General features: G+C 36.3%; 2 protein-coding genes and 1 long non-coding RNA gene across 3 annotated transcripts in view; all 3 read right to left on the bottom strand.

Annotated features, from left to right (window-relative positions):
* Positions 1-13,715, bottom strand: part of LOC149093228 (uncharacterized) — a 75,242-nt gene that overhangs the window by 27,897 nt on the left and 33,630 nt on the right. The window lies entirely within an intron of this gene.
* On the bottom strand, positions 10,860-11,403 carry LOC149093232 (uncharacterized). The gene is made up of 2 exons (XR_016199625.1): positions 11,310-11,403; positions 10,860-11,227 (listed from the first exon to the last, which is right to left on the bottom strand). It is a non-coding gene; the product is annotated as an uncharacterized LOC149093232 (long non-coding RNA).
* LOC149093231 (uncharacterized) lies at positions 11,852-13,275 on the bottom strand. The gene is made up of 2 exons (XM_089268918.1): positions 13,116-13,275; positions 11,852-12,933 (listed from the first exon to the last, which is right to left on the bottom strand). Exons 1-2 carry the CDS (start codon positions 13,171-13,173, stop codon positions 11,852-11,854), a joined length of 1,140 nt encoding a protein of 379 aa, XP_089125044.1. The 5' UTR covers positions 13,174-13,275.

Raw genomic sequence — 13,715 nt, 5'->3', positions numbered from 1 at the left:
ATTTATAAGTTGAATCTTCAAAAAACTTTTTGACTTCGAGATTGTCAATCTCGGCATACTCAGGATAACCATTCTTTTCAACAGCTACCAAACACATTTGATTAATGCACATAAAGCTGTTTAATTTTTCAACTTTGGCCGATTCCAAATCTTGAGGAAGGCTTTGAAGCCATCTTATACATCCAAAGCAATAAACTTTTGAGCATTTCGCACAATTCTTTGGGTTTAACGCAATTTGCTCGCAAAGAGTACAGGTTACCAAATCCTTGAGACGAATTAAATCTGGGTTAATTACATGAGATGCTGGAAGTCCTTTGCGTAGTGAACTGAAATTCACTTTCTTCAAATCGGTATCGAGAACATTGAACTGTAACTTCTCCTTAATGAAAAGCTCAAACCATAACTTTTCCTCTTCAGCTTGTTTAATATCCACAACAACAGATTCTTTCGCCTTTTCCAAGAACTCGAACTGCATGTGAGTTGGATAACTCGATTCTGGTGGAGGAGCTGGTGCAGGAAATTGACAATTGTAGCGACCCTGATTACAATCAGGAGGAGGATAAGGACTGTTGTCCACTTCACGATCAATTTTAACTCGTTCTCTGGTTCTCAAACCAAACTCAGTAGTGTGAGGCAAAGGATTAGGAATTCCTACTCGATTCCACTTCTCACGATGATTTCGTTCCCAATAGTTTTTATTAACAACATCAACTCTGTCAGGATACTTTAAACTGGACTTAGGTTTTTCACCCCAATCGAATGTGAACTTTTCCTTGAGTTTATCTTGATCAATAATAAACTTATTACCAGAAGACTTCGAGGAACTGGAAGATTTAGACGAAGCAGTAGACTTATGAGTCTGAACACCATCATTGTTTTGAGCAGTCTTTTGATTATTACCATAATCACCATTTCCATTATTTTCACCAACACTTTGATCATTTGCTTGATCATTCACAATTGCGGATTGTTCAGTTTGTTGGTCAATTTCATCCTGAGGCTCAGTTTTAATCTCTTCTTGATCAAATTTGGGAATCAATGGAGGTTCAGATTCTAGATCAACGACTGGTAACTCGACTTCAACTCGAGGATTAGCATCGATCTCAGCTAAACGCTGCCTTAGTTCCTCACCAAAAGTTGTTGAACTAATAACTGAGTGAAATGAACTCATAGAATCATTGGAATTATCTTCGTCGTAGGCTGTTGTTGACATGTTGACAGTAACACAAAACTTCGAAGCACAAAATTGTTCAATAAAGTCAATGAAGAAGTCCAAAAAGATGAGAAACTTTGAATTGAAATTCAAAGGAAGCTGAAAATTTTGCTTGAGAAAGCCAAGAAATGATGTCACAGGTTCAATCAAGAACAAAGGCAAATTTTCAACTTGAATTAAAATGACGATTAATTCATAGAAATTAACTAATTTTAAGAAACACAATTGAATTAATTGATCGAGTTCACTGAATTGAAATTCAGAATTAAACAGAAAAAGATTGAAACTTGAAATGAACTTAAATAAGAATTGATTAAAATCAATTAGAAGCGAGACAAGTGTACTGAATAAGTCACACAAAGACAATGGAAGTGAAAGTGGAAAGGAAGGAGTAACTTCTCCTCTCGCCCTCTGTAACTGTATTAGTGAGTTACTTATTTTGGCGCGATTAAAAGCTAAGTGCTTCTTTGCGCTAATTTTAAAACTTTTCACTTTTGAGTACTTAATGATAATTAAGTTAACTGAATAGAGTTTTCTCGCTCTCGTTGTAGGTCCACTTTGGTCATTATTATTATCACTGATAACAATGTTTTTCATTATTTCTCTGTTTGCAGTTTGATAACTTTTACGTTTCTTTTTCTTAGTTTCAAATTGATTAACTTGATCGAAATCAAGAATCCACTCATCTTCAGGAATTGTTTCTGCTTCGGAATCACTTTGATTATCAAATGAATTTGCACTTAAACTTGTATTTGCACAATTAGAGTTATCATATTCATCATTAACTTGATTTTCTGGAGGATTGCAATCCTCATAACTTAATTGTTGTTGATTTGTTGATTGATTTGTTGAAGATGTTGGCGAGTTATCTTCAATAGCTAAAGTTTCATTACTTGAAGAGTTTTCAGCAATAATTTCATCTCTCAAATTAGTTAATTGCTCAGGTATTTTACCAGTATGAGGCTTTGTTAACTCCAAATTCGCAGTAAATCTCTCTCTATTTTGAGGATTAATTAAAAGAGCAGAACCATTTCTAACTCCAATAACAATGTAAGGACCATAAAACTTGTTTATCAACTTTTTTGTGGTTCCTACTGAAGGTGCACTATTCTTAATATAACACAAATCTCCAGGTTTGAAAGGATTTCTTTTTGTAGTAGATTGCAATCTACTTTGGTAATACAATTGTTGCTTTAAAAGTCTTTCTCTGGCTAAGTTTCTGCAATGTTCAATTGAAGGTCCATTTGGCATCTCTAGTTTCAATTGTATATCAACTGGTTTTTTATGATGTCTGCCAAATACCAAATAATAAGGAGAGAAACGAGTAACTTTGTGAACTGATGCATTTATTGCAATAACTGCATCTTCTAAAGAAGTTTTTAAGTTGATTTCATCTTTATCCATGATACTCGAACGTAAACTTTCTGCAATTGTTCTATTGACTCTTTCAACAGTTCCTTGCGATTGCGGGTGATAACTGTTGGAAATTTCATGAACAATTCCAATTGATTTTAAATGATTCTCAACATCTCCTGATAAGAAATTTCGACCTCGGTCTGTTTGAATAACAGAAGGGAAACCAAAAAGGCTAAAGTATTCATTTAGAAACTTTATAACATTGTCAGAATTTTGATTAGGAAAAGTCTTGGCATAGACAAATCTAGTCAAAGTATCAATCAATACGAGAATGACTTTTTTAGCACTATTTTTAAAGGTGATTGGACCTTGAGCGTCCATTTCCAATCGATCCATAATTGTATTAGGAATAGGTTTCAAACTTGGTTCAGCATAAGTGCAGTTGTTTGATTTACTGAGGTAACATATAACACAATTGGAGCACAATTCTTTAACTTTCTCATACAAAAAATTCATCCAGAATCTTCTTCATAGTTGCAAATAAGTTTTTTCAACACCGAAGTGTCCACCAAGAGGAGAACTATGTTCATCTTCAAATAACTTTTTCAAAACTTTTTCATTGATAACAACACGATTACAATCATGTCCCATGGTTGGCTTTCGAAAAAGTAAATTGTTAATAAACACAAATTGCTCATGCAACTTTGATTGAGGATTCATTGTTAACTCTTCAATGATTTCGTTGATTTTAGCATCACTTTTCTGTTCACTAACCAAATCAACTTTCCAGTTATCATTGGTTTGATAATGATAAACGTTATTAAAACTGCTGGTTATCGATGCACAAGTTTTAACACAATGAATTTCAGATTCATTCAGATTGTCACCAACCTTATCATTATCTATTTGTTTTAAATCAATCAAAAACAAATTTTCAATATAATCAGCTTCCGGATCCAAGAGTTTTCTGTGTTCCCATTCATTTTGATATCTGCTTAAACAATCTTGACCATGAGTTTCACCTTTCGTATAAACAACTTTGAATTTATAGCTTGACAAAATGATTGTCCATCTCTCCATCCTTTGATTTTTGAATTTTAATTTCGGCAATTGACAAAGGGCATGATGATCCGTTTCAACTAGGAATTCATCTCCATCAAGATAGTGTCTAAACTTTTTGATTGCAATCAAAACAACTAAGCATTCTTTTTCTGACACTGAATAACTTTCTTGATGTTTAGCTAATTTCTGAGAGAAGAAATATAATGGTTTCCAGTGTTTAACTTTTTCAATGGGAATATCTCTTAAGGATTGAAATCCTTCTGGAAGAGATTGATCAGCATCTTCTTGCAACAAGATTCCACCAACAGCAACATCACTTGCATCAACTGATAATTTCTTCCTTAACTCAGGATTGCAATGCACAAGTAACGTTGTTTCAATTAAAGATGCTTTAAGCTTATCTAAAGCTTCATGGTCTTGTCTCAACATTTTAAACTTTCTTTCTTTCGATACCAATCGATAAAGAGGAGCTGCTAACTTTGAGTAATTAGGAATGTATCTCGAAAAATAATTGTAACATCCTAACTGCGATTGTAATTGTCGCACAGAATTCGGATAAGGTAATCGTTTCAGGGCAGTAACTTTACTTGGATCGGGACGAATTCCTTCTCCATTAACTAAATGTCCAAGCAATAGTAACTCAGTTACTCCAAAATTACATTTGTCAGTTTTAATCTTGAGATTCCAATCTCGTAACCTTTCCAAAACTAATTCAGTATTAGTTAATAACTCGTTCCATGATTTACCAATCACTGGAATATCATCAAAGTAGCCTAAGCATTCTGTGTAGTTGAGACCATGTAGGACCGTATTCATTAGTCTTTGAAATTCAAAAGGAGCGCAAGCAAGACCCATCGGTAGTCTTTTGTATTGGTATTTCCCATCCGGAGTTACAAAAACAGTTTTTCCTCTTTCGCTCGGAGGAATTTCAATTTGGAAATACCCTTGATATAAATCAAACATATTGAAATGACTTGCTCCTCGTATTGCTTCCAAGCAATCATCAACTCGAGGCATTGGGTGAAAAATAACTTTTGTTAATCGATTTACAGCACGTAAATCATTCAGCAATCGAAAAGAACCATCAGGTTTACCAATTAATAATGCCGGCGAACCTCCTTCAGCTTCACTAGGTTCGATAATGTCGTTTCTTAACAATTCAGAAATAATTTTCTGATATTCTTTTCGTTTTTCGATCGTACAAGGGTAAGGACGTTGATATGGTACATGATTGTCTCCAATATCAATCTTGATTGGCCATCTCTCCCATGGCACCAAACCCAAATCTGCCTTATTTTGACTAAACACTTCAGTGTATTTCATCAAACAATCGAGCAACTCGTACCTCTGGTCTGAACTAAGGTTCGGATCCATACGATTAATCAAACGCTCAGCTAAACTTAGCTCGGTTTGTTCCATTTTTAGATATACCGGAATAATGTTGTCGAACTCAAGAAACATTATTATCTCCTTGACAAAGTTTTTACTTTCAATTTGTTGAGTTTCAATTTCAACTCTTTCAACTGCTTGTTGAACTTCTTGATTGACTTGAGGAATGATTTCCTCTTCAGTTTCTAACCATGGAGGAAAGGGTAGATTAAGTGAATCCAGGAAGTTTTTGGTTTTGTTGAACTGCATTCGTTGACGGCACTTCTGGTCTATCAATCAATCTGAGAGACTCATCAGCAGTACAAAATCTGAATAACAATTCAGGACTTAACCATTCACTTCCAGGATTTTCTTTAATGTTCACTTGATAGCGTCCACCATGATTCAACATACCAACATAAAAAACATCAGCAAATCGATTCCCTAACACCATAACTGGTTCTAAGTTTTTCATGACTTGAAACTTAATAACTTTAGACGTTTTCATCTTGGGATGTTTTAATATAGCGTAAGCTGCTCCTTCAACAGCTTGATAAGTGTCTGCAATTATTCCCTTAACTGCAACATTCGAACTCAAAATGCATGCTTGTAATTGCCTCGAAAACGTGTAATCAATACATGAGGTACAAGCACCGGTATCCAACAAAACATCACCGAGTTTAATGAACTCTTTATCGGGATAACAGATAGTTAACCTTACCGTAGGGAAGTTTGTGATTGAATCGTCAATACGAGTAAACAACTCAACCTTTTCAACTTTCTCAACTGATTTCTCCACTTTATCAGTTCTTTCGTTTACCATAAAAACGAGATCACTAGCGTCAGGCGCTCTTGCTAATTGCTCATTTGCGTAGACCATTTTACTTTTATTTAAGCTTTCATCAATGAAGTTTGTACTTTCCTTAACAGGAACTAATGCATTGCTCGTACTCGTACTTGCACCTTGACCAAATGTTGGTGCGTTTGCCATCCTTAGATTAGCAGGAGTAAACTTTTCATTGGGTTTCGACTGATTTGTTGAATCAGATTTTTGATGACGGCGAGGTTGTCTGCAGACATTGGAAGTATGTCCATTTCGCCCACAATTATAACACCTTAAAGGTTGCTTTCCAGCATAGGAATTACTATTCCTTTATTCATCCTTCTTCTCATCGCAAGTCTCATCTCGTTTGAAGGGTTCTTTCTTAACTGCTTTATTCTTTTCTTCTCGCTTTCGTAATTCAATATTATATTCATTTACCATAGCAGCAGTTAAATCATCAAGGGTGCTAACTGATCTGGTTCTAATCAAAGTATCTTTAAGTTCTGCAGGAACTCTGAGTAGGATATCTTGTATGAATTCAACAGGCGAAGGTTCTCCTTTTACTTTCAATACCATTTGCTCTAACTTTCTTATAAACTCAATTGGATGCACATCGTAAGACCATTTGAAATTATGAAATTCAGAGGTTGCTTGAGATATACATGCCGGGTTTCGTAAGGCTTGTTCAAGCGCTAGGATATAACTCGTACTAGTATGTTCTTCACCATCTAATCGTTTAGCAATTGGTAAAAACTCATATGCCATTGCCTTCTGCAATACATATAACTTGTCATCATCATGACATCTCTCCAAACTAAGTTGACGTTTAACAGTCTGAAGCCAACCCCAGGCATCCATGCCTTGAACAAAATTGGGTAACTTTGGTAATTTTGGCTTAACACGATCACTCGATACAGTACCAATGCTTAATCTGGGAGGATTATTACTTTAGGATTACTACTATTGATAAACGCACCTGTCCTTGTCCATTATAATTCAGATTTACCCATTGAAGTTAGGACTGATGCATCTGGTTTCGGCATCGGTGCAGCTTTGCTCCAAAAACATGGTAAGGATTGGAAACCCGTAGCTTACGCTAGCCGGCAGCTAAATAAACATGAATTGAATTATACAATCTCGGAAAAAGAATGCCTAGCAATCATCTTCGCAGTCGACAAATTCTTCATCTATTTGGATCAGAAGGCTTTCAGAGTTGTAACCGATCATTCTGCCTTGGTGTGTTTAAGGAAGAAACAAAAACTACCTGAACGCCTGGCAAGGTGGTCTTTGATTTTACAGCAGTTTGATATGACTATTGAATACAAATGCGGCAAACATCATGCGGATGTTGACTGTTTGTCAAGGTACCCAGTTGGTGAACCAGAAGATACTTCTGAATTTGAGGAAAGAATACATGCTTTCACAACTCACATTGAACTATCCACTGAAAATTTCAAAAGCGAACAGGAAAAGGACAAATTTTGTTCTGACACCATTCACACCTTAAAGAACCTACAAAATTTATCCAAGAAGAAGAAGAAAAAGGCAGAAAAATTTCTTCTAGTAAACGGACTTCTCTACCGTAAGGTTTGGAGACTTCATTCTGAGGTAAATCTCTTGGTTGTTCCAAAGAGTCTTCGAAAAGACATTTGTTCGATCCACCACGACGCCTTATCTACCGCCCATCAAGGAATCACTAAGACTTACGAAAGAATAAGGGAAAAATACTATTGGTCAGGTATGTCACTTTACATTGCGAAATATGTGGCCTCTTGCATTCTTTGCCAGACCCGGAAAAGCTCACACGAACTAGAAGCTGGAAAATTACAACCAATCAGCGCTAGCTACCCTTTTGAAAGAGTCAACATTGATATACTTGGTCCAATGAATAAAGCTCATGGCAAATCTTACATCATTGTGGCCATTGATGCATTTACTAAATACATGGAAACAGCAGCAATATCATCGACTTCCGCTCAAAATACAGCAAGATTTATTAAGAGAGATATATTTTGCCGTCATGGAGCGCCACATTTCCTTATATCAGACAATGGAACAAATTTTACAAGAAATTTGCTTAAGGAATTGACGATCAAATATGGAATCAAACACTTGTTTACTACACCATACCATCCGCAATCAAATGGTCAAGTTGAACGAGTCAATTCAAAAATCGCTGCCATGTTATCAATGTATGTTAATAAATACCATAATGATTGGGACCAATATTTACCAGAGATAACGTTTGCTTATAACATTTCACCACACTCAAGTACACGATTGTCTCCTTTTGAGCTCGTCTATGGTCGCAAACCCATAACTCCAGAAGAAAGAGACCTACCGATTGACATCCAAACTTATGATGAACAACAATATATGGAACACATCAAGACAACTTGGCCCAAACTACGTGAGTTTGTAAGCAACAATATGGATGAAGCAAGATCTAAGAACTATGAGGACTATAATGAGAAACACTCAAGCAAGGAGTTTCACGTGGGTGACTCGGTCTTGGTACACTACCCAAACCCACTGGCAACAGGACTGACAAAAAAACTCCTTCATAAATTTCATGGCCCTTTCATAATTGTCGAAAAGAAGTCACCTCTCGTCTACGTGGTCAAGGATCCAACTTCAAACAAACCTCCGCAACTTGTCAACATACAAAGAATGAAATTATTCCGTAGTCGACACAATCTAGACTCAGAGGATAAAACAGTCAATAATAGTGAAATTCCAATTTACTGTGAGCCAGTTTGGGAACCTCCAATTATAAAAGAACTTTCGTCGCAATCAAACAATATCAGTCAGGGATCAAACGACGAATGGCATGATACCGTCGACACTATCGGGTTCCAACCGGCTCTCAGAAGTACACAGCCAGGTCCGACAACGAGTAAACCTTACAGCACGACAACGCCAAACAATCGGACGTTTACTGTCGAAAACCCCCAAAAACTAGTTTTTGACCAATCTTTAACCGAAACCTCCTCAGAATCATTTTCACCTAACTCAGATCAATCCCCCAGTAAACTCTGTGAATGTGGTGCCTCTATCACTCGAGGTGAATCTACCCAGGATTCCTCATCCTCGCAAGAGCATGAACCGACTAAGACAAGTAAACAAGTAAGATTCAAAGACACTGACAGTATTTACTTACTCGAAGACCAGATTTCGGGTTCAGAAAAAGATGCCACTTATGTACCAGAGAAAACTACTGCACGTCAATATGAGGTAGAGCAGAGAACGACACGCTCCCAAACAAAAGGAAATAATATGCCAAAGGGTTTATCAAATCTTCTATTGACACTACTCGTTCTCTCAGTAGGACAATGTAAAGCAGACTTTGACGTAGCTAACCCTTTAATCTGGCAAAGGTCAACTAGAACAGTTGTGGAGGCGGAAGGAGATATCTCAACTACAATCTGGTTCGATAACACTTGTGTAACTTTAGCTGATTCAATAGAATTACCAGAAAGACAGAAAGAAAAATTCAAAAATTGGTGTAACTTCAAATTCAAAGAAAGCATCATCACACCAATACAACGTTACTGCAAAGCCGATATTCAATATCACAAAAGAGAAATCTCAATGGCTACTTTATCAGCTGTAGTATTTGCTGGAATCACAGCATATGGAGCGATTCGAAGCCACTTGGATCGGGTCACCAAGACAGAAAGGATAGTCAATCAGCAAACCAGAAATCTAGAAAGTATCCAAGATAGATTGAACCGATCCATCATGATGATTAATAAGAATATTAAACGATTGGATAAGATAGAAGATAATCTACTCATGAATATTTTGACAACCACAGGAATTGCAACTAAATTAACCAACACGAAAATTCAATTAATCGATACCCTAAAAGAAACACAAAATAACAAAGTTAGCCCACAACTTTACCAACTAATAAACATGTCTATTGAGGATGAGTTGAGATATTCACATGAGTTGATGTCAACCTATGGGTGTGCCTTCAACGCCGAGAATAATGCTTTAAGCATTAAAATTCACGGATTCCGCCGAAATAAACAATATGTCTTAGCAGAAGCTGACCCATTCTGGATGCGATTAAACAAGAGAGATTGCGTTTATTATAATGGTCCAAAGTTTGTACTATTTGATATGAAAGATAAGAAAATGTGTCAAGTCCATAACCGAGCTATTCAACAGGGTCCTCTCATTGTCAATCAAAATTTCATCTGCAAAAACCAAACAAAAAGCACCGAAGAGCTTTGGTCACAGAGAGCATGTACACCCGAGACATCGGAATCAGACCTACAAATCAAGTCTTCAGTAAATCGTAGACTCGTGTATTGCTATGGACATAAGATCAAAATTGGCACCGAAATATTTCCATGCCCTAACTGGGTCTTCTCCTTCTCAACAATAGTACCTTTGGAGATTGATGGTGAACTACATGAATATTTCACCATTCATCAGAAGTATCAATACAGCCTTCAAAACACGGACCTAGACGTCATTAATCATTTTCTAGCTGCGGGACAAAGCCATTCTGAATTATTGGATTTACTTGAAAAATCGGAAATTGAGAAAGCTTAGGTTTCTTTCACAGATATTAGCCCGTTCATAAGTATCCCTTTATTAGTCTGTTTCCTTTTTAGTGTCACAGGAATTGGTTATTTCTTATACCGATGTTTTCTTAGACGAGCCATTCAATCCCGAATGCAAAATAGAAAAAACAGTGAGAATAAAAAACTACAAGAAGATATCCCCCTTACAAACTTAAAAACTAAAACAGAAAATGCCATGAATAACCAATCTCTAGAAACAAGCCCCCTGCAAAATTTACCAACAGTAACTTTCACTTACTAAAAGACTATCTCGTTCATTCTATTTCACACTTCCTATTAACAAAACTATTTACTGCCTAACAAAAAAAAAATATTTATCTCAGAAATAAACGTAAAACCATTTATTATAATAATAATGAACAAAAAATAAGAAAAGTAGAATCAAGTAGAAGATAGGATTAATAAAAAGGGTTACATATTGATAAGCTTTAGTAAAGAAGAAAAAATAATAATTAAGAAAAGAAAGTAAAGTAAAATCAATTAAAATGAAGAGAGAAGAAGTGAAAAAAAGAAGGATAAATGGATTAGGAATTTTGATTCGATGCTCCAAGGCTTCGCAAGTAATCCAAATTGAAAGCTGTTCCCAATGGTAAATCCCAATCGGTCAATTTAACAAAAAATTGATCATAAACCATTACCCCCCGAATCTGATACAGACGCCTAACAACTCCTCATAACCCTTATCCTCTCCAGGGAATCGAGTACCGGAGACCATCTTCCAATACCGTAAAAACATACCGAGCGAAACTTTACCATCCCAAACGACAATCCACTCCAAAGAAGATAGCAAGGCCCGAACAGCGATATCTAATAAAAAAAAAGAAGAGCAGAAAAAAAAGAAGAGAAGAAAATTAAGCAAAATAAATACAGATAACATATTTGTACTTACCAAATTCTGAATCCATTTTATTCACAAAGAAAAAGAGAAAAGTACGAGAAGTAGTAGTTGAAAAAGATGAAATCTAAATAAAATGGTAAAACTCTGATTAGTGAATGATAAAACAATGGATGGAACTTCTCCTTTTATTCAAACACCAAAGAAGAAAAAACAGCATCACAAAACATTTTGGAAAATTACAGGGAAAAATTTATCGGAAATCGGAAATCCCTAATGATATACACTAACACCACTAATCTATGATTTCCTTTTTTCACAACCTCAACCAACATTAATGATATCTATTCATCTTTGCGTAAATTTCTACCATAACAAAATAAAGAAACAAAAAGAAAAAAAATTGAATTAGCCGTTTTTTTTGACTCACTACCACAACCCCCCGGAGCAAATTAAAAAACTAGAAAAAAACTTTTAAGGTACTTCAGACTCGTCTCTTTCTTCTGATATATTAGCCTACATTGTATGATTGTGATAACTGGTGATAAAACGACCTAAAGATTCTCCAATAAGAATATTCTTGAAAATTTACTTACCTAATCATTGTTTTGAGCTGAAGCATCAGTTTCTTTACGTTTTCGCCCCCTCTTTTTCCCGAGATCATTTGGTCGCTCATCTACCATATGTTTCTCCCATTGAGCCCTAACATTGATGGGTACCTCGAACGTTTCCCGGCCGGTAGAGGGGTCAATCACGGTTTTGACCACACTTTTTCCTCTCACCTGTACATCTGCCCAAGGAAATTTATGAGGTCTTTGTGTCAAGCGACAACTATGATCAGTGAAACCTTCATCTTGGCGCCGTTGAAAACAACCAACCCATAGTTTTCCCTCTCTTTCTCTACCGACCACATGTTGCTTCAATTTCGATAAATAATCTTCGGACGTCTTACAATAAACACATACAAATCGAAAAGGAAACTTTTTCCTCTCATCAGCAGCATCCTTTTCCTTTTCTTCCAATGTCCGACCTTTGTTGATAGCATCCTTGTGCCAGATGAGAAACTCGTCCCATGTTTTGAAGTTTTTGCTGTTGCATTCGGCAGCATTGTGAAGGCGGTCATCCCTACACATTTCTCGTCCGTAGGCAATACCATTGTATTTAACACCGTCAGGACTAATTGACCAACAGATCGTTCGACAGGGATAATCCTCCGCTATTTCTGAACTTACTGTTACATATTCGGTGATTTCTGGCTTTTTAGGTCGTCGCTTCCTTCGTTTCTTCCGTTTCTCAACCTCCATAGGATAACTCATCTCAATACTACCATCATTACCATCATTATTACCATCATTATTACCATCATTGTCATTATTACCATCATTGTCATTATTACCATCATTGTCATTATTACCATCATTTTCACCAGCATTATCACCATTATCAGTACCACCATTCTCGCCAGTATTAGGACCACCTTCATTTATCTCATCATTTTCATCATTATTACCATTGTCATCTGCGGGTCGAACATGGAAATCAATCACCAGCGCATCAGATGCTGACCCATCGCTAGGCGTAGGAACGCCACCAGCAGTAGAAGGCAAGGAGTAGTCTGTGGCCGTAGCGGTGTCCTCGTCAGTATGCTCTGATGAACACCCAGGGTTTTGCGAAAGTACTGAAAAAAAAAATCAATAAAGACAGCTGAGTTTTGAAAATTGTGCCAAAAACTCAGTAAGTGTAGCCGCCGAGGAGAGATGGCGCTACAAAACAAAAAAAATGGCGTGGGAGATTTAATGGAGGAGCTATGAATCTATCAAAGGGGAAAATGAGAAGCAAAACGAGTAAAACGAGTCTTACCAGACTGAAATCGGGAGCATAGCAGGAGGAGGAGAATACACAGATTGTTCAGTGACATCCTGGCTGAGTAAAAACAAACCAAAATACTAGTGACGAATAAAAAAAAGGAAAAGAAATAAAATAAATATGTAGTATATGTTGATGTTGTTGTGATGTTGGTTTTTACTTTACCATATGTTTGGAAACCAGGGACCGTTTCCAAAGATGCGATTTACGTGTTGGCGCTGTATTTAAAGCCATATTGTTTTGTAATTATCGGAATTTATGTAAATATCTGGATATGGAGGTTTAAGATGTCTCTAGTTAATTAGTTCACTAAATTTTCATTGTATTTTGGTTGTTGTTTCATACTCCTCACTCTGTTTGGTGTAATCCGTATTATTGATCCATTCACCATACCCATCGACTTACCATTTCCAAAATTGGAGACCAATTTCCAATTAGCGCGGGGTGATGTAATGAGAAAAACTTCCTTTCCCATGATCCATTCACCTAAATAAGGAATGCTTCCTCTCAGTACTGACTACCAAATATGAATTTGATGTATGCACTCTTTAAAACCCTAATATGAACTTATCTTGTAAATGGCTCCCATAATTG

The sequence above is a fragment of the Tetranychus urticae genome, chromosome 3 (assembly GCF_039701765.1).
Source record: "Tetranychus urticae isolate SD_2017Ah chromosome 3, NJAU_TeUrti_SD_1.0, whole genome shotgun sequence".
Taxonomy (NCBI): domain Eukaryota; kingdom Metazoa; phylum Arthropoda; class Arachnida; order Trombidiformes; family Tetranychidae; genus Tetranychus; species Tetranychus urticae.
This window is presented reverse-complemented; position numbering and strand designations above follow the sequence as displayed.

What these genes read in the sequence shown, in the direction of transcription:
- LOC149093231 (XM_089268918.1), bottom strand. Translation starts at nt 13,173, where the DNA reads ATGTCACTGAACAATCTGTGTATTCTCCTCCTCCTGCTATGCTCCCGA. An exon ending in ATGCTCCCGATTTCAGTCTG is followed by an intron (nt 12,934 to 13,115) that starts GTAAGACTCGTT and finishes TTTTTTTTTCAG; the next exon opens with TACTTTCGCAAAACCCTGGG.